General features: G+C 39.7%; 1 protein-coding gene across 2 annotated transcripts in view; it reads left to right on the top strand.

Annotated features, from left to right (window-relative positions):
* The window catches only part of LOC133569749 (guanine nucleotide exchange factor VAV3), a 219,862-nt gene that overhangs the window by 121,666 nt on the left and 75,821 nt on the right, over positions 1-22,375 (top strand). Inside the window, exons 5-13 of one of the 2 annotated variants that reach the window (XM_061922308.1) lie at positions 324-432; positions 2,458-2,559; positions 4,867-4,935; positions 8,226-8,329; positions 8,418-8,517; positions 12,001-12,096; positions 15,557-15,625; positions 19,904-19,990; positions 20,071-20,156. In XM_061922308.1, the coding sequence (XP_061778292.1) occupies positions 324-432; positions 2,458-2,559; positions 4,867-4,935; positions 8,226-8,329; positions 8,418-8,517; positions 12,001-12,096; positions 15,557-15,625; positions 19,904-19,990; positions 20,071-20,156 (822 nt within the window). The remainder of the gene's footprint in view (positions 1-323; positions 433-2,457; positions 2,560-4,866; positions 4,936-8,225; positions 8,330-8,417; positions 8,518-12,000; positions 12,097-15,556; positions 15,626-19,903; positions 19,991-20,070; positions 20,157-22,375) is intronic. The other variant, XM_061922309.1, reaches the window with a different exon arrangement.

Here is a 22,375-nt window from a genome sequence, read left to right on the forward strand (position 1 = left end):
TTTCCCAGTATGTCCTTTGCTACTCCAGTCCTCCTCATCAGCATCAACAAATCAGCAAAACACATCTAAATTTCACAATTAATATTTTTAACAGCAAAGTTGTGCCAAATGGGACTTAAGTAAATGATGACAAAACAAACAACGTTCCCTTTGTGTGTAGAGTACCTGTTGCAGTAAAAAATGACATTCCAAATACACTTTTGCCTCATTTGGGTTTTTTTTTAACCTAGAAATATACTACAGTACATTTAAGAAGTGATTTTTCTCCTCTATAAAAAGAAAGAGATGTACTATATTTTTGTGATTTGTCATGTGCTCCGCAGTGAGAACGGGGTGGACGACGAGGAGGACCTTTACGACTGCGTGTATGACGATGAAACTGGCGGTGAAATCTACGAGGACCTGATGAAAACGGAAGCCCATCCTCCCCCGGTCAGTCGTCTTTCTCGCATCACTCCCATTTCACGACTTCCTATCACATGCCACACTCAGTCAACATCAGTGTCGTGCACTTGAATGTAACACCGAATCATAGAACAGAAATCTGCATTGGAATCTGTAGAAAATGGCTTCGTAACAAGCCCTAAGCATTAATTTACTTTTGTTTGTAATGGTCAATTTTCGTGACTTTAGTGTGTGAAGTGTGTATGGCAAGTGGTCAAACATACAGTAGGTATTGCAGTGAGTGTATTGGTCCCCACATTGTGTGTAGGCGTGTTTGTGTGTATTGGTCCCCACATTGTCTGTAGGGGTGTTTGTGTGTATTGGTCCCCACATTGCCTGATGTGTGTATGGCAAGTGGTCAAACATATGTAGGTATTGCAGTGAGTAAATTGGTCCCCACATTGTCTGTAGGGGTGTTTGTGTGTATTGGTCCCCACATTGCCTGAAGTGTGTATGGCAAGTGGTCAAACATACAGTAGGTATTGCAGTGAGTGTATTGGTCCCCACATTGTCTGTAGGCATGTTTGTGTGTAATGGTCCCCACATTGCCTGAAGTGTGTATGGCAAGTGGCCAAACATACAGTAGGTAGTGCAGTGAGTGTATTGGTCCCCACATTGTCTGTAGGGGTGTTTGTGTGTATTGGTCCCCACATTGCCTGAAGTATGTATGGCAAGTGGTCAAACATACAGTAGGTAGTGCAGTGAGTGTATTGGTCCCCACATTGTCTGTAGGCGTGTTTGTGTGTAATGGTCCCCACATTGCCTGAAGTGTGTATGGCAAGTGGCCAAACATACAGTAGGTAGTGCAGTGAGTGTATTGGTCCCCACATTGTCTGTAGGCGTGTTTGTGTGTATTGGTCCCCACATTGCCTGAAGTGTGTATGGCAAGTGGTCAAACATACAGTAGGTATTGCAGTGAGTGTATTGGTCCCCACATTGTCTGTAGAAGTGTTTGTGTGTAATGGTCCCCACATTGCCTGAAGTGTGTATGGCAAGTGGCCAAACATACAGTAGGTATTGCAGTGAGTGTATTGGTCCCCACATTGTCTGTAGGCGTGTTTGTGTGTATTGGTCCCCACATTGCCTGAAGTGTGTATGGCAAGTGGTCAAACATACAGTAGGTATTGCAGTGAGTGTATTGGTCCCCACATTGTCTGTAGGCGTGTTTGTGTGTATCGGTCCCCACATTGCCTGAAGTGTGTATGGCATGTGGTCAAACATACAGTAGGTATTGCAGTGAGTGTATTGGTCCCCACATTGTCTGTAGGAGTGTTTGTGTGTATTGGTCCCCACATGGCCTGCGTGCGTGTTTGTGTGTATTGGTCCCCACATTGCCTGCCTGCATGTTTGTGTGTATTGGTCCCCACATGGCCTGTGTGCGTGTTTGTGTGTATTGGTCCCCACATTGCCTGAAGTGTGTATGGCAAGTGGTCAAACATACAGTAGGTATTGCAGTGAGTGTATTGATCCCCACATTGTCTGTAGGCGTGTTTGTGTGTATTGGTCCCCACATTGCCTGAAGTGTGTATGGCAAGTGGCCAAACATACAGTAGGTATTGCAGTGAGTGTATTGGTCCCCACATTGTCTGTAGGCGTGTTTGTGTGTAATGGTCCCCACATTGCCTGAAGTGTGTATGGCAAGTGGTCAACACACAGTAGGTATTGCAGTGAAGGTATTGGTCCCCACATTGTCTGTAGGTGTGTTTGTGTGTATTGGTCCCCACATGGCCTGCGTGCGTGTTTGTGTGTATTGGTCCCTACTTGGCCTGTAGGCATGTTTGTGTATATTGGTCCCAAATAGCCTGCGTGCGTGTTTGTGTGTATTGGTCCCCACATGGCCTTTGCTTGCGTGTTTGTGTGTATTGGTCCCCACATGGCCCGCGTGCGTGTTTGTGTGTATTGGTCCCCACATGGCCTGCGTGCGTGTTTGTGTGTATTGGTCCCCACAAGGCCTGCTTGCGTGTTTGTGTGTATTGGTCCCCACATGACCTGCGTGCGTGTTTGTTTGTGTAGGTGTTCCAGAAACAAGCTGAGATTGACATCAGGAGTTGCTGTTTGACAGAAATCAAGCAGACCGAGGAGAAATTCACTGATACCCTGGATTCTATAGAGAAGGTACACACTTTTCTGATAATGAAGTACTGAAGAGGTGTGCCAAGTGTAACCACTTTCAACCGGCGTTAAGTTTCTATTGGCACATAGTAGAAAGGCAATTATTCTGGAATGGGGATACTGTTACTGAATACAAAATGTTGTAAATATACATACAAACATATATATACATACATATATATATATATATCTATATATATATATATATATATATACATATACATAGTGGTGGGCCGACAGGTCCAGCAAGGCGTTCTCTGGTGACCGAACATAACCAGAAATCATGATCCTAATTAAAGATAAAACACATTTATAATTTACTTTCCCCAAATATCCAAAATTATTCATATTCTCTTCTTGTCATATTATGCTCCTTCCAGTGCTGTTTTTTTGTAGGTTAGAGTTTTTATCCAATCAGAATTCAGCTAGCTTATGTTGCCATGCTGTACCAAATTTGCCCAGGATTAACAATGCGGGCGTCCGACACATACTGTTGATAGATAATTGCAATAACTAATTAGATCACAAGTTGTTATCAGTAAGGCCTTCTAGCGGCCTCATGTTGAATGTGACATTTACGCGTCCTGTGATTGGATACTCACTGGTTTGAGCAGCGGCGGTGCTATGCAGATCAGCGGAGCCACACCCGTGACCATTAGCGGATTAATTTAATTATAAAAGAGAGGTAAAACAAAGGTTGTGAACGGAAGGAAAAAATATATAAATAAATACAGTTATATTTATCTGTTAAATTAATCCGATGATCATAAATTAATCAAAGTTAATTTTATATTTAATTTACTTTTTATAGATATAACAGTATTCATTATATTCTAGGTCAGGCTCCAGTGTTGCTTGTTTTTACGGAAGACATTTTATCCAATCAGAAGTAAAATATTTTGTCGAACCACAGGGCAAACCGGATTATAAGGCGCACTGCCGTAAATTGTTCTAACATGAATGCTAAAGTGTTGACACAAGTTATGAAAATCTCCCCTTACATTACCTTATAAGTAAGTGGTCACGTGTTGTTTTACCACAAACATGCAGTATCTTTGATCCACAGTTGGAAGGGGATTCGTCGCAGTTCACCTGAGACGAGAAACGTGACAAATAGGGGGGAAAGTGTACCATCCACTTTCGCCGCCTGATGGCGTTGACTACCTTAAAATGTGTTTTGTGACAATTCCAAACTCGAGCACAGCATGAGTTGCTATGTAGAGATGGAGCTTTTCCATCATTTTCAGCAGACCGCATGACCACAGCATGAGTTGCTATGTAGAGATGGAGCTTTTCCACCATTTTCAGCAGACCGCATTGCAAAATGATTATCCTCCACCTAGGGACGGGGGCTATACGAAAACTTTCCCTGGATGGAGGTATTTGAAGTTAAAACCTCTAAAGGTTAAGTGGCCACATGTGTGGACAACACCTTTTAGCTCTTATTTCCAAAATGGTGTACACTGCTGAATTGGGGTCTTATGGCCGATTATGTGGACACTTATACCGCCATCTGGTGGTGTCAGAAAAGTATAACACACAATGGAATTTAGGGAATAAAGGTGTAAAAAGCAGAATTAGCACGTCACTAAACATGAAGTACACATTTGTGTACTTATGGGCTAGGTACATCATATCAAAAGATGATTCTTAGTTTTTATTGTAATTGGGGTCCAATAAGCCCAAATAGCAAAGATTTAAAAAACAACAACATGTAAACAAACAGCTTGGGCCTGAAGAGGTTAAAATATTGGAATAAAACATGAATAAAAAATATCTTTCCAGTCAGAGGAAGAAGCAATTACGGTCGGAAATTGAGCAAAAATGTACGTCATGTCTCCAATATTAACTGCGGGTTAAATAACGTGCGCCTGCTCAATCAGCTTCGATATCGTTTTCAAGGTAGGACACAAAAAAAAAGAAATCTTCACTCCAGCCTCGTCTCGACTTGTCTCTCCACTCCCGTCTGCGTTCCGAGTGCGGGAAAAGGCCGCCTGATTTCCCGGCGGAGAGCGGCCCTCCACGACTCTCAATACGAAGTGGCTGCTGCAATTTAGCACGCACTCCCAGCACAAGTAGAAAGCCTTTTTTTTTTACTTTTTCATTTTTTCCGAGAAGAAATCATTAAATTGCCAACGCTGAAAATGAGATTATATTATTATATTTTGGCGACCCCAGACGGTGACTCCTTGTTTGCAACTTGTGGTAATGCATCCTCGCAAAAATGACTACCACCCCCCTACCCCCCTGCACTCTTATTCTGTAGGGACCTGATTGATTCTCATCTGTTCTCTCTCTTCTCTGCCACAGAACTTTATGACGCCTCTCACTGTGTTTTTATCCACCACCGAGATGGAGAAAGTGTTTGTGAATATCCCGGTAAGTTACCCGTGCCTTGGGTGCTAACATCCCCCCACCCATACCATCACAGATGCTGGCTTTTCAGCAGATCGTTCTTTTCCCCTTTGGACGTCCACAGTTTCCAAAAACAATTTAAAATGTGCACTCTTCAGACCACAGAACATTTTTCAACTTTGCATCAGTCTATTTTAGTTGAGCTCGGGCCCAGTGAAGCCGGCAACATTTCTGGGTGTTGTTGATAAATGGCTGTGGCTTTGCATAGTAGAGTTTTAACTTGCACTTACAGATGTGGCGACCAACTGTAGTTACTGACAGTGGTTTTTCGAAGTGTTCCTGAGACCATGTGGTGATATCCTTCACACCCTAATGTCGCTTTTTGATGCAGTACCGCCTGATAAATGGCTTTGGCTTTGCATAGTAGAGTTTTAACTTACACTTACAGATGTAGCGACCAACAGAAGTTACTGGCGGTGGTTTTCTGAAGTGTTCCTGAGCACTTATGGGGATATCCTTTACACACTGATGTCGCTTTTGGATGCAGTACCGCCTGATAAATGGCTGTGGCTTTGCATAGTAGAGTTTTAACTTGCATTTACAGATGTGGCGACCAACTGTAGTTACTGACAGTGGTTTTCGAAGTATTCCTAAGCCCATTTAGTGATATCCTTTACACACTGATGTCTGTTTTGATGCAGTACCGCTTGATAAATGACTTTGGCTTTGCATAGTAGAGTTTTAACTTGCACTTACAGATGTAGCGACCAACAGAAGTTACTGGCAGTGGTTTTCTGAAGTGTTCCTGAGTCTATGTGGTGATATCCTTTACACACTGATGTCGCTTTTTGATGCAGTACCGCCTGATAAATGGCTGTGGCTTTGCATGGTAGAGTTTATAACTTGCACTTCCAGATACAGCATCCAACTGTAATTACTGACAGTGGTTTTCCAAAGTGTTCCTGAGCGCATGTGGTGATATCCTTCACACACTGATCTTGCTTTTTGATGCAGTACCGCCTGATAAATTGCTGTGGCTTTGCATAATAGAGTTTATAACTTGCACTTCCAGATGTAGCGACCAACAGAAGTTACTGGCGGTGGTTTTCTGAAGTGTTCCTGAGCGCTTGTGGGGATATCCTTTACACACTGATGTCGCTTTTGGATGCAGTACCGCCTGATAAATGGCTGTGGCTTTGCATAGTAGAGTTTTAACTTGCACTTACAGATGTGGCGACCAACTGTAGTTACTGACAGTGGTTTTTCGAAGTGTTCCTGAGACCATGTGGTGATATCCTTCACACACTGATGTCGCTTTTTGATGCAGTACCGCCTGATAAATGGCTTTGGCTTTGCAGAGTAGAGTTTATAACTTGCACTTACAGATGTAGCGACCAACAGAAGTTACTGGCAGTGGTTTTCTGAAGTGTTCCTGAGTCTATGTGGTGATATCCTTTACACACTGATGTCGCTTTTTGATGCAGTACCGCTTGATAAATGACTTTGGCTTTGCATAGTAGAGTTTTAACTTGCACTTACAGATGTAGCGACCAACAGAAGTTACTGGCGGTGGTTTTCTGAAGTGTTCCTGAGCGCTTATGGGGATATCCTTTACACACTGATGTCGCTTTTGGATGCAGTACCACCTGATAAATGGCTGTGGCTTTGCATAGTAGAGTTTTAACTTGCATTTACAGATGTGGCGACCAACTGTAGTTACTGACAGTGGTTTTCGAAGTATTCCTAAGCCCATTTGGTGATATCCTTTACACACTGATGTCGCATTTTGATGCAGTACCGCTTAATAAATGACTTTGGCTTTACATAGTAGAGTTTTAACTTGCACTTACAGATGTGGCGACCAACTGTAGTTACTGACAGTGGTTTTTCGAAGTGTTCCTGAGACCATGTGGTGATATCCTTCACACACTGATGTCGCTTTTTGATGCAGTACCGCCTGATAAATTGCTGTGGCTTTGCAGAGTAGAGTTTATAACTTGCACTTCCAGATGTAGCGACCAACAGAAGTTACTGGCGGTGGTTTTCTGAAGTGTTCCTGAGCGCTTGTGGGGATATCCTTTACACACTGATGTCGCTTTTGGATGCAGTACCGCCTGATAAATGGCTTTGGCTTTGCATAGTAGAGTTTCAACTTGCACTTACAGATGTAGCGACCAACTGTAGTTACTGACAGTGGTTTTCCGAAGTGTTCCTGAGCACTTGTGGTGATATCTTTTACACACTGATGTCGCCTTTGGATGCAGTATCGCCTGATAAATGGCCGTGGCTTTGCATAGTAGTTTTAACTTGCACTTACAGATGTGGCAAATACACTGAAGCTACTGGCAGTGGTTTTCTGAAGTTTTCTTGAGCCTATGTGCTGATATCCGTTACACAACGATGTCGCTTTTTGGTGCAGTACCGCCTGATAAATGGCTTTTGCTTTGCATAGTAGAGTTTTAACTTGCACTTACAGATGTAGCGACCAACTGTAGTTACTGACAGTGGTTTTCCGAAGTCTTCCTGAGCGCTTGTGGTGATATCTTTTACACACTGATGTCGCTTTTGGATGCAGTATCGCCTGATAAATGGCTGTGGCTTTGCATAGTACTTTTAACTTGCACTTACAGATGTGGCGAACCAACTGAAGTTACTGGCAGTGGTTTTCTGAAGTGTTCTTGAGCCTATGTGGTGATATCCTTTACACACCAATGTCGCTTTTTGATGCAGAAACTCCTGGAAATGACTATCTTGGAATGGCCAAAGCTCACCTTTGTGCATTGCACGCACAGTATACAACATTTGGTGGACAGATGTTGTCTTTTTGTGGCAGCGTCGGAGAAAGTCGCACGTGTAAACAAACCACGGCGCTCGCCAGATAATCTCATCAGTGAAGCATGTTTAACATAAACAGTGGCATTTCTAACGATTAGGGAGGTTTGTCCTACAGAAATCATCAAAACAAAAATTTTATTTTTCCTCTTCTTTTCGCATTTTCATACTTTTTTGAAAAAGCACCTGGGAGCCACTAAGCGAGGGTTGGGAGAGTGGCCGTGCCAGTTCCTGGTTCGATCCCCACCTTCTACCAACTGAGTCACGTCCGTCGTGTCCTTGAGCAAGACACTTCACCCTTGCTCCTGATTTGGGTTAGGGCCCTCGCACGGCAACTCCCGCCGTCAGTGTGTGAACGTGTGCGTGAATGTGGAAATAGTACAAGCACAACCCATTTATTGTCATGGAACTTAAAGGTGTTTCTAATCAAGTCCATTTTCCATTGTGTACAATTCAACAAAAGCTTATTTTTGTTTTTGCAGGACCTGGTCAAAGTACACAAATGTTTACTGCAGGAAATCCAAGACTCAGTCCAACACAGAAGTGCCCAAAACCTTTACCAGATCTTTATAACGTTCAAAGAAAGGTGCCGTACACACGCAAATAATTACTCTGAAAAGCCTTGAACTAAAGAAATAAAAATAAAATAAAAAATATTGTCTTATCTGTTTCAGGTTGCTTATTTATGGGAAATACTGCAGCGACGTGGAGACGGCCATCGCCACCCTGGACAACATATGCAAGGACAGAGAGGATGTCCGCATGAAGCTGGAGGTAAAAAACAACTAACAGTCATGCATCTTGTCAGGTGGTCAGACACTGCCCTCCAGTGTCCACTTGAGGCATTGCAGGAAGCTCAATTCTTGCTGTCAATAATATAAGACCCAAATAAAAAAATATTTGACCTTTCAGATGTGCAGGAGGCAGAAATTTAGGAGTTGAAAAAGAATAAAATGTTTATGTATGTGTTTTAGAGAAATGTTGTAATATTGCAACATTGGGCTTTGATGGGAGCAGAATTTCCGTATTCTGTCCTCATATTGTCTGAACAGCTAAGGGTATTCTGTCCTCACATTGTCTGAACAGCTAAGGGTATTCTGTCCTCATATTGTCTGAACAGCTAAGGGTATTCTGTCCTCACATTGTCTGAACAGCTAAGGGTATTCTGTCCTCATATTGTCTGAACAGCTAAGGGTATTCTGTCCTCATATTGTCTGAACAGCTAAGGCTATTCTGTCCTCACATTGTCTGAACAGCCAAGGGCTCATTTCAGAATTGCAGGGTTGATTGCTTACTTCAGGGGTGTCCAAAGTGTGGCCCCGCAGCTAATTGTTTAGTGGCCCGCCACACCTTCTGGAAATGCTATTGCAAAAATAAAAAAATAAACACTTAAAAAAGTAGAATGAGGTGAAATCTAACGGGAAAAAGTTGCAATGTTGACACAAAGCTGCCATGCAGGCTGTTTGTTTTTCTTTTGTTTTTCTTTATTTTGCTCTATTGACAATGCTAAAAAAAAAAGTTACAACTTTTTTTTTTATGATGAATTATTGACCTATTTAAGGCTCCAATTACTTCAAATATTTCACTTTATAATGTTTTATGTGGAAAATATTATGTGAATATACTGTGTGGTTGCCATATAAAAACAGTGTTTTCTTTGGCAAAAGAGCATAAAACAAACAAAATAATAGTTCAGACGTGAAATCAACAGATATATCTGAAGTTGATCTCGTAACTTAAGTGTTGAAAGTAAAACAAATAATAATAAAAATGTATCCCTTTTCCGAGTGGGGGACCTTTTGGATCCCAAAGATATTTAGTGGGATTTGATTTATTTTTTTACTGTGATTACTCAGAAATAATAATACATTTAAATTAATGGTGTACTGTATTATTGATCTTTTTAGGGCTCCTATTAATTCAGATCAAACATTGCTTTCTGAATGATTTGGTTAATGCGGGAAATACCGCATATTTCAGTTTTACTATAAAAAACAAAGTTGCAAAAAACCTTTGTTTTTTTTTTACTTTATATCAACCTGAGGTTGATATAGAGATTTACTGTAAGCGTTATATAAAAAATAAAAATAAAAATTTTACTTATTTTTAACATGTTAATGACGGAGACTCTCTATGGTCCCTGGGAGTCCTAAAGGTAAAAAAAAAAGAATCCATATACTTTGTTATGGTTTGAAAATGAAATATATCAAAACGGCCCCCGCATGGTTTAATTTTTCCGTGTGTGGCCCCTCAGTGGAAAAGGTTTGGACACCCCTGGCTTACTTACTTAGTATACACAATTAATAATAATCAAAATTGTCAAAATGGTTCTCATTGAGGGCCACTCATCAGAGGGCTGCTTTTAAGAGTAAATAATGTATGAATTTGCCTCAGGATTTAATTGTTAATTATATAAATTGTTTGAAATAACTTGTCATTTTAGAGTAAAAACGTTACATTTCCAAAATTATACTGTAAAATATATATATATATATATATTTTTTACAACATTTTATGATGAATGGAAAAACAGTACCACTTTTTTCTAGGGCAGGGGTTTACGGAACAAGCTGCAATTTCAAGCAGTGTATATACAAACCCTGTTTCCATATGAGTTGGGAAATTGTGTTAGATGTAAATATAAACAAAATACAATGATTTGCAAATCATTTTCAACCCATTTTCAGTTGAATATGCTACAAAGACAACATATTTGATGTTCAAACTCATAAACATTTTTATGTTTTGCAAATAATCATTAACTTTAGAATTTGATGCCAGCAACACGTGACAAAGAAGTTGGGAACGGTGGCAATAAATACTGACAAAGTTGGAGAATACTCATCAAACACTTATTTGGAACATGCCACAGGTGTGCAGGCTAATTGGGAACAGGTGGGTGCCGTGATTGGGTATAAAAGCAGCTTCCCAAAAAATGCTCAGTCTTCCACAAGAGAGGATGGGGCGAGGTACACCCCTTTGTCCACAACTGCGTGAGCAAATAGTCAAACAGTTTAAGAACAACGTTTCTCAAAGTGCAATTGCAAGAAATTTAGGGATTTCAACATCTACGGTCCATAATATCATCAAAAGGTTCAGAGAATCTGGAGAAATCACTCCACGTAAGCGGCATGGCCGGAAACCAACATTGAATGACCGTGACCTTCGACCCCTCAGACGGCACTGTATCAAAAACCGACATCAATCTCTAAAGGATATCACCACATTGGCTCAGGAACACTCCAGAAAACCACTGTCACTAAATACAGTTGGTTGCTACATCTGTAAGTGCAAGTTAAAGCTCTCCTATACAAAGCCACAGCCATTTATCAACAACATCCAGAAGCGCCGCCGGCTTCTCTGGGCCCGAGATCATCTAAGATGGACTGATGCAAAGTGGAAAAGTGTTCTGTGGTCTGACGAGTCTACATTTCGTTGTTTTTGGAAATATTCAACATCGTGTAGTCTGGACCAGAGGGTTGACAAACCATCCAGACTGTTATCGACGCAAAGTTCAAAAGCCAGCATCTGTGATGGTATGGGGTGCATTGGTGCCCAAGGCATGGGTAACTTACACATATATGAAGGCACCATTAATGCTGAAAGGTACATACAGGTTTTGGAACAACATATGCTGCCATATAAGCGCCGTCTTTTTCATGGACGCCCCTGCTTATTTCAGCAAGACAATGCCAAGCCACGTGTTACAACAGCGTGGATTCGTAAAAAAAAGAGTGCGGGTACTTTCCTGGCCCGCCTGCACTCCAGACCTGTCTCCTATCGAAAATGTGTGGCGCATTATGAAGCGTAAAATACGACAGCGGAGACCCCGGACTGTTGAACGACTGAAGCTCTACATAAAACAAGAATGGGAAAGAATTCCACTTTCAAAGCTTCAACAATTAGTTTCCTCAGTTCCCAAACGTTTATTGAGTGTTGTTAAAAGAAAAGGTGATGTAACACAGTGGTGAACATGCCCTTTCCCAACTACTTTGGCACGAGTTGCAGCCATGAAATTCTAAGTTAATTATTATTTGCAAAAAATAAATAAAGTTTATGAGTTTGAACATCAAATATGTTGTCTTTGTAGTGCATTCAACTGAATATGGGTTGAAAAGGATTTGCAAATCATTGTATTCCGTTTATATTTACATCTAACACAAATTTCCCAACTCATATGGAAACGGGGTTTGTATTTTTTCCGTCAAAATGGAAAAAAAAATCTATTACATTTAGTTGTGTTGTTGTTTTTTGCAGGAGTGTTCCAAGAGAGCCAACTACGGCAAGTTCACCCTGAGGGACCTGCTGGTGGTCCCCATGCAGCGGGTGTTGAAGTACCACCTCCTGCTGCAGGTACACCTCTTCTTACCTACTCAGTGGCCTAGTGTCCGCCTTGAGATTGGTAGGTTGTGAGTTCAAACCCCGGCCGAGTCATACCAAAGACTATAGAAATACCTAATACTTCTATCTTAACCAAGACAGATACAAACCCCGTTTTTCATATGAGTTGGGAAATTGTGTTGGATGTAAATACTTTTCATCAGTCCATCTTAGATGATCTCGGGCCCAGAGAAGTCGGCGGCGTTTCTGGATGTTGTTGATAAATGGCTTCTGCTTTGCATAGTAGAGATTTAACTTGCACTTACAGATGTAGCGACCAACTGTATTTAGTGACAGTGGTTTTCTGAAGTGTTCCTGAGCCCATGTGGTGATATCCTTTAGAGATTGATGTCGGTTTTTTGATACACTGCCGTCTGAGGGATCGAAGGTCACGGTCATTCAATGTTGGTTTCCGGCCATGCCGCTTGCGTGGAGTGATTTCTCCAGATTCTCTGAACCTTTTGATGATATTATGGAGCGTAGATGTTGAAATCCCTAAATTTCTTGCAATTGCACTTTGAGAAACGTTGTTCTTAAACAGTTTGACTATTTGCTCACGCAGTTGTGGACAAAGGGGTGTACCTCGCCCCATCCTTTCTTGTGAAAGACTGAGCATTTTTTGGGAAGCTGTTTTTATACCCAATCATGGCACCCACCTGTTCCCAATTAGCCTGCACACCTGTTGGATGTTCCAAATAAGTGTTTGATGAGCATTCCTCAACTTTATCAGTATTTATTGCGACTTTTCCCAACTTCTTTGTCACGCGTTGCTGGCATCAAATTCTAAAGTTAATTATTATTTGCAAAAAAAAAAAAAAATGTTTTATCAGTTTGAACATAATTTTTTGGGAAGCTGTTTTTATACCCAATCCTGGCACCCACCTGTTCCCAATTAGCCTGCACATTTAGACTCAGACTTCCTTTTTATTGTCATTCAAATTTGAACTTTACAGCACAAAAAAAAATTGCTGCATTAGGTCATGGTAGTGCAGGATAAAAAAAAAAAAGCAACTGTACAGAACTATAACCATATGGACAAGTGATTTTACACCTGTGAGATGTTCCAAATAAGCGTTTGATGAGCATTCCTCAACTTTATCAGTATTTATTGCCATTTTCCCAACTTCTTTGTCACGTGTTGCTGGCATCCAATTCTAAAGTTAATGATTATTTGCAACAAAAAACAAAATGTTTCTAAAGTGTGTGAATGTTGTCTGTCTATCTGTGTTGGCCCTGCGATGAGGTGGCGACTTGTCCAGGGTGTACACCGCCTTCCGCCCGATTGTAGCTGAGATAGGCACCAGCGCCCCCCGCGACCCAAAAAAGGGAATAAGCGGTAGAAATGGATGGATGGATGATTATTTAAAAAAATAAAAATGTTTATCAGTTTCAACATTAAATATGTTGTCTTTGTAGCATATTCAACTGAATATGGGTTGAAAAGGATTTGCAAATCATTGTATTCCTTTTATATTTACAAACCCCGTTTCCATATGAGTTGGGAAATTTGTGTTCGATGTAAATATAAACGGAATACAATGATTTGCAAATCCTTTTCAACTCATATTCAGTTGAATATGCTACAAAGACAACATATTTGATGTTCAAACTGATTAACATTTTTTTTTTGTTGCAAATAATCATTAACTTTAGAATTTGATGCCAGCAACATGTGACAAAGAAGTTGGGAAAGGTGGCGATAAATACTGATAACGCTGAGGAATGCTCATCAAACGCTTATTTGGAACGTCTCACAGGTGTACAATCACTTGTCCATATGGTTATAGTTGAAGTGAAGTGAAGTGAATTATATTTATATAGCGCTTTTCTCTAGTGACTCAAAGCGCTTTACATAGTGAAACCCAACATCTAAGTTACATTCAAACCAGTGTGGGTGGCACTGGGAGCAGGTGGGTAAAGTGCCTTGCCCAAGGACACAACGGCAGTGACTAGAATGGCGGAAGCGGGAATCGAACCTGCAACCCTTGAGTTGCTGGCACGGCCACTCTACCAAATAGTGTTCGTCCTTCGCCAGGGGCGTCACTAGGCCTATTTTCAGGGGGCTCAAGCCCCCCCCCCCTAAAATATTCTTAAGCCCCCCTAAATAATTTGGCGTTATAAATACTGTATATATATATTTTTTTTTTTTTTTTTTTTTTTATAAATAAATGCCGAAATATTCATTTTAAAGTGGCCCGAAAATAAGAGTTTAAAATAAATAATCATATAACCTGTCAGTATTCACTCAGTTTCCCCTCACTTCATAGCGTAAGGCAGCGAGCCCCTTCAGTGCGTCAGTATCCAATCCATTCCACTTTTTCATATAGAAAATGCCCACGTCGCTCAATTCCAGTCCACATTTTCTCTGTTCTGTACAATATATATGTACAGTAATCTATTTATGTATATCTGCACCTTCTTGCTTTTTTAATCCAACTGAATAATAAATAAAAATGTTTTATCAGTTTGAACATCATTTTTTGGGAAGCTGTTTTTATACCCAATCCTGGCACACACCTGTTCCCAATTAGCCTGCACACTTAGACTTAGACTTCATTTTTATTGTCATTTAACTTTGAACTTTACAGCACAAAAAAATTCGCTGCATTAGGTCATGGTAGTGCAGGATAAGAAAAAGGAACTGTACAGAACTATAACCATATGGACAAGTGATTGTACACCTGTGAGATGTTCCAAATAAGCGTTTGATGAGCATTCCTCAACTTTATCAGTATTTATTGCCATTTTTCCCAACTTCTTTGTCATTGTATTCCGTTTATATTTAAATCTAACACAATTTCCCAACTCATATGGAAACGGGGGTTGTACTTAGATTTGGTGAACCGGACCTGACAACGTGAGCCGAGATCTCTAATAACTGACCTGCAAGTGTTTCCTGTTCCTCACCCGTCTCACGATGCCGCCTCTCGAGTTCAGTTATTATCGGCGTACGTGCCCACCACTCTCGTCCCGTCCCTCTGCGGAGGCGCGGAAGCAAGGCGGGATAAACACAACTCTGCCATCTCGCCGGCGATAACAACGCCCCGGTCGAGCTCGACCGACACCGGGGATTTGAGCCGTGCCAAGCGAGGGCACATATCTGCACTTTGGTGTCGACACGCGTGGTATGGCTCCTTATCCCGTCTCATGTCTTGTTTATGCCGGCAAGCAATTTCAGATACACTGTTTTCACCCTGATGGCTTTCCTTTGCAATCACCTTTTCCATTTCATATCTCGATCCTAAAGCTTCTTGTGTGGGTTGCAGACCTGCTGCACGGCATTTTTTGGGGGGGGATTTCTATTTGACACATTCTCCAAATTCAACTATGCAAATCTGTGTTTACTTTTATGAAAAGCCATGCAATCCCGTGGGGCTTTTTCAACATTTTTTATTTTTTTTTGTCTAACTTTTGAAAGTTTTGCCTCCAACAGGAGCTGGTTAAACACACCCATGATGCCGGAGACAAGAGCAACCTGCGGAAGGCTTTGGACGCCATGAAGGTAGACATCTTTTTATTTTTATGACAACTTGCATAACGTGGGTTTGTTTTGGAAAAACAAAGGTTGTGATTTAGGAAACGTAATACACTTTCAAAATTAGCCGTACGAGACGAAATAACATTTTCGGTTCATTTTTTTAAGAATGTTCTCTCTAAAGTACAATATTGGTCTTGAGGCCAACAGTATATACTAATGTAAAGTAATAGGAAACATATGTTTAATGTACCTTAAAATATTTTGTTAAAATAAAGCCAATAAAGCCAATTTTTTGTGGTCCCCTTTAGAAACAAACAAAAGCCAACTGAATGCAAAGTAACCATGTATATATATATATATATATATATATATATATATATATATATATATATATATATATATATATATACACATATATATACATATGTATATGTATGTATATGTGTGTGTGTATGTATATATATACACACACACATACCTATATATATACATATATATATATATATATTTATGTAAATACTTTATATATATATATATATATTTATGTAAATACTTTATATATATGGATGTAAATACTTTGCATCAGTCCATCTTAGATGATCTCGGGACCAGAGAAGCCGGCGGCGTTTCTGGATGTTGTTGATAAATGGCTTTGGCTTCGCATAGTAGAGCTTTAACTTGCACTAACAGATGTAGCGACGAACTGAATTTTGTGACAGTGGTTTTCTCAAGTGTCCCTGAGCCCATGTGGTGATATCCTTTAGGTATTCATGTCAGTTTTTTGATACAGTGCTGTCTGAGGGATCGAAGGCCACAGTCATTCAATGTTGGTTTCCGGCCATGCCGCTTACGTGGAGTGATTTCTCCAGATTCTCTGAACCTTTTGATGATATTAAGGACTGTAGATGTTGAAATCCCTAAATTTCTTGCAATTGCACTTTGAGAAACGTTGTTCTTAAACTGTTTGACTATTTGCTCACGCAATTGTGGACAAAGGGGTGTACCTCGCCCCATCCTTTCTTGTGAAAGACCGAGCATTTTTTGGGAAGCTACTTTTATACCCAATCATGGCACCCACCTGTTCCCAATTAGTCTGCACAACTGTTGGATGTTCCAAATAAGTGTTTGATGAGCATTCCTCAACTTTTGTCAGTATTTATTGCCACTTTTCCCATCTCTAGTACATATGTATATGTACTAGAGATGCGTGGATAGGCAATTATATCATCCGCAACCGCATCACTAAAGTCGTCATCCACCCGAACCAACATTTAATCAGAACCGCAACCGCTCGCCCGTTGTTATATATTCGGAGTCAGCGACTTTTACCCCTAAAAGAGCTAGTTTGACCCGTGTCACAGAGTAAAGAAGACAATGGGAGCCTCTAACGTTCTCGCGAATATCCGATGGTGCTCATTCAGATAACGCGAATAAGGGCGTGCTGTGAAGCCATTGCCTTTGACACCTTCAACACCCCCGCGCCCCCAACCCCGCCGGGGGGGTGGGGGGTTGCTGCTAGTGGGGTGTATAATATAGTCAGGAAATGTCATGGATGCAAAGGGTTCTGGGTATTTGTTGTGTTGCGTTTATGTTGTGTTACTGTGAGGATGTTCTCCCGAAATGTGTTTGTCATTCTTTTTTGGTGTGGCTTCACAGCGTGGCGCATATTAGTAAGAGTGTCAAAATTGTTTACATCACAACAATTAGTGTACTTTGTATCACCCAGTATGCCTTGCAGTCGTGTGCATGTGTCAGTGGAAGCCACACACAACATATTGGTGGACTTGCAAGTAAATTGTACTTGTTGTAGAAGGCGTCAAAGGCAAAGGCTTCATAGCACGCCTTAATACTTAATAACTGGGTGACCGCCGGCAGACATACTTGAGAATGTTTACATCATCTAATGTCTTCTTCGCTTTGTGACACGGGTCCAAAATGGCACTTTGAACGGTAAAAGTTACCGATCTCTCAATCATGTAAACAGTTCTGTAGAGATGAAGTAGTCTTGTGATATTTCCCATACCTACACCTATATATACCCCGTTTCCACATGAGTTGGGAAATTGTGTTTGATGTAAATACAAACGGATTACAATGATTTGAAAATCCTTTTCAAACCACATTCAATTGAATGCACTACAAAGACAACATATTTGATGTTCAAACTCATAAACTTTATTTTTTTTTGCAAATAATAATTAACTTAACATTTCATGGCCGCAACACGTGCCAAAGTAGTTGGGAAAGGGCATGTTCACCACTGTGTTACATCACCTTTTCTTTTAACAACACTCAATAAACGTTTGGGAACTGAGGAAACTAATTGTTGAAGCTTTGAAAGTGGAATTCTTTCCCATTCTTGTTTTATGTAGAGCTTCAGTGGTTCAACAGTCCGGGGTCTCCGCTGTCGTATTTTACGCTTCATAATGCGCCACACATTTGCGATGGAAGACATGTCTGGACTGCAGGCGGGCCAGGAAAGTACCCGCACTCTTTTACTCCGAAAACACGCTGTTGTAACATGTGGCTTGGCATTGTCTTGCTGAAATAAGCAGGGGTGTCCATGATAACGATCCTTGGATGACAACATATGTTGTTCCAAAACCTGTATGTACCATTCATCATTAATGGTGCCTTCACAGACGTGTAAGTTACCCATGCCTTGGGCACTAATGCACCCCCATACCATCACAGATGCTGGCTTTTGAACTTTGTGCCTATAACAATCCGAATGGTTATTTTCCTCTTTGTTCTGGAGGTAACCACGTCCTCTGTTTCCAAATATAATTTGAAATGTGGACTCTTCAGACCATAGAACACCTTTCCACTTTGCATCAGTCCATCTCAGATGAGCTCGGGCCCAGCCTTTTTAGGATATTGTTGATAAATGGGTTTGGCTTTGCATAGTAGAGTTTTAAGATGTAGCGACCAACTGTAGTTACTGACAGTGGTTTTATGGAGTGTTTCTGAGCCCATGTGGGGATATCCTTTACACACTGATGTTGGTTGTTGATGCAGTACCGCCTGAGGGATCAAAATTCCATAATATCATCGCTTACGTGCAGTGATTTCTCCAGATTCTCTGAACTTTTTGATGATTTTACGGACCGTAGATGGTAAAATCCCTAAATTCCTTGCAATAGCTCGTTAAAAAATGTTCTAAAAAACTGTTCGACAATTTGCATAGAAAGTGGTGACCCTCACCCCATCCTTTTTTGTGAATTACTTAGCATTTCATGGAAGCTGCTTTTATACCCAATCACGGCACCCACTTGTTCCCAATTAGCCTTCACACCTGTGGGATGTTCCAAATAAGTGTTTGATGAGCATTCCTCAACTTTATCAGTATTTATTGCCACCTTTCCCAACTTGTTTGTCACGTGTTGCTGGCATCACATTCTGAAGTTAATGATTATTTGCATTTTTTTTTTTATCAGTTTGAACATCAAATATATTTTCTTTTGTAGCATATTCAACTGAATATGGGTTGAAAATGATTTGCAAATCATTGTATTCGGTTTATATTTATATCTAACACGAGTTCCCAACTCATATGGAAATGAGGTTTGTATATATATATATATATATATATATATATATATATATATATATATATATATATATATATATATATATATATATATATATACATACATACATACGTACACACACATGTTGTTGTGATTTTTAGGCTGCAGTTGAACGAAGTCGGAGCGTAAGGGTAAAAAGGGCTATTTATTGATAGAGCTGATGGCGTCCACAAAGTAGAGCGTATCAGGTTTAGCGTCAAACGGCTCCAGCTTCTGTAGTCCAATGAAACAATAATGTCCCGACAAGGAAGGATCAACTTAAATAGGAGCTGTTTAAGAGGTTCCTGCTATGTGAAACACTATATCGGAGCTCTTAACAATAGTACTAGTACTCTGGACTTACTCTGATGGGCTAGATTCATACACCCATACCTCGTTATCCCCACAACCCTTACATGCCGTCACGCGGTGACAAGCGATACTTTGTGGAAGAAGCAGTGGGTTGTTGTGACTTTTAGGATGCAGATGAACGAGTTAAGAGCGTGAGGTAAAAAGGGCTATTTATTGATAGACGTGATGGCGTCCACAAAGTAGTGCGTGTCAAAAGGCTCCAGCTTCTGTAGTCCAATGAAACGATATTGTCTCGACAAGGAAGGATCAACTTAAATAGGAGCTGTTTAAGAGGTTCCTGCTATGTGAAACACTATATAGGAGCTTTTAACAAGTTTACTAGGTTGTGATCATTTTTTCCCTGTGTAATTGCCGTGTGCAGGACTTGGCCCAGTACGTCAATGAAGTCAAGAGAGACAACGAGACGCTGCGGGAAATAGACCAGTATCAGAAATCCATTGAAAACCTGGTGAGCTGCCGGCAAAGACACTCCCCCTGCTTCGTTTTCTTCAACGTGTTTCTTCTTTACGTCGTGTTTTTCCTCCCAAGAACCAACCTCTGAGTAACTACGGGAGACCCAAAGGGGACGGCGAAGTGCGGGTGTCCTCGGTGGACAAACGAGCGAAACAGGACAGGTGAGACTTCTTAATATATATATATAATTTTTGGGGTAAAAAGCACTTTACATTTAGTAAACAACCTAAAACTGCTACAGTGTATTAAAAAAAAACCATAAAAAATAAGTACAAATAAAATAAAAATAAAAAGATAATAAAAAATAAAAATAAAAACTAGAACAGCCCAATAGCTATATCTAAAAAAAGTTTTATTTTTTTAAAAAGAAGGGTTTTAAGCCTTCTTCTATAAACAGCAATGGAGTTGTTTATAGTGTCAATTAACCCGGAAAGGTTTTTTTCCCTAAACCTTTCCGACTTTTGTCCAAAACAAACAAAACATTTTTTTTGTCATGTTTTTTTTTTTTTGGGGTCAAATTTATTGTAATTTGGATTCCATTATGTACATTTTTTATTTTATTTGAATCACATAATTTGAGTTATTAAAACTAAAACATAAAACATATAATATATATAAAATGTATATTATATATATCAAATATATATGTATAATAGTTTGAAATGAAAATGTTAAAATTGAAGAAAAAAAACCCTCTTAAGAAAAGATAAATATTCTCTGCCTTTGATATATATTTGAGGGTTGTGCGTAATGTTCTTTAATTTTAATGAAATATATAAAATGTTGGTGTTGTTTACTTGAGTCATATTGCAGTCCACACGTATCTCTCATGTGTGACTGCCATCGACTGGTCAAACTTATCATTTCACCATGTACCAAATAAATTAGCTTCTTGGTCGGTATGCACAAAAATTCAAGAACACTATATTTTACATTATTTTACATATTTCACTAACGTTTGTAAGTTTTACAATATAACTAAAACTATTCACACTTACTCACCCGTTCAATGTGTGACGTACGTAGGAGCGATTGAATGCATATTTGTTCATTGCTTACCAAAGTCGTACTAAAACATTTTGATGGATTTTTGAGCGCCGTGCGTAATGTTCGTTAATTTCAATGGAACGTACAATTGTTGTTGTTGTTTACTTAAGTCATATTGCAGTTCACACGTATCTCTTATGTGTGACTGCCATCTACTGGTCACACTTATCATTTCACCATGTACTAAGTTAAATAGCTTTGACGTCGGTATGCACAACATTTTTTACATTATTTTACATGTTTTACCGACGTTTGTAAGTTTTACAATGTATCTAAAACTATTCATTCTTACTAACCCGTCCAATGTGTGACGTACGTAGGAGCGATTAAATACATATTTGTTCATTGCTTACCAAAGTCATACTAAAACATTTTGATGGACTTTTGAGCGCTGTGCGTAATGTTCTTTAATTTCAATGGAACGTACAATTTTTGTTGTTGTTTACTTAAGTCATATTGCAGTCCACACGTATCTCTTATGTATGCCTGCCATCTCCTGGTCACACTTATCATTTCACCATGTACCAAATAAAATAGCTTCGTGGTTGGTATGCACAAAAATTTAAGTGAACACTAAATTTTACATTTTTACATTATTTTACCAACGTTTGTTAGTTTTACAATATAACCAAAAGTATTCAAACTTACTAACCCGTCCAATGTGTGATGTATGTAGGAGCGATTGATTGCATGTTTGTTCATAGCTTACAAAGTCGTACTAAAACATTATTGATATATTTTTGAGGGCTGTACGTAATGTCCTTTAATGTTAATGAAATATATAAAATGTTGGTGTTGTTTACCCGAGTCATATTGCAGTCCACACGTATCTCTTATGTGTGGCTGCCATCTCCTGGTCACACTTATCATTTCACCATGTACTAAGTTAAATAGCTTTGACGTCAGTATACAAAAAAATTTAAGAGAACACTATATTTGAAATTTTTACATATTTTACCGATGTTTGTAGGTTTTACAATGTAACTAAAACTATTCATACATACTAACCCGTCCAATGTGTGATGTATGTAGGAGCAATGTAATGTATATTTGTTCATAGCTTACAAAGTCGTACTGAAACATTATTGATATATTTTTGAGGGCTGTGCGTAATGTCCTTTAATTTTAATGAAATATTTAAAATATTGGTGTTGTTTACCCGAGTTATATTGCAGTCCACACGTATCTCTTATGTGTGGTTGCCATCTACTGGTCACACTTATCCTTTCACCATGTACTAAGTAAAATAGCTTTGACGTCGGTATGCACACAAATTTAAGAGAACACGATATTTGACATTTTTACATTATTTTACTGACATTTGTAAGTTTTA

This window comes from Nerophis ophidion, linkage group LG15 (genome assembly GCF_033978795.1).
Source record: "Nerophis ophidion isolate RoL-2023_Sa linkage group LG15, RoL_Noph_v1.0, whole genome shotgun sequence".
Taxonomy (NCBI): domain Eukaryota; kingdom Metazoa; phylum Chordata; class Actinopteri; order Syngnathiformes; family Syngnathidae; genus Nerophis; species Nerophis ophidion.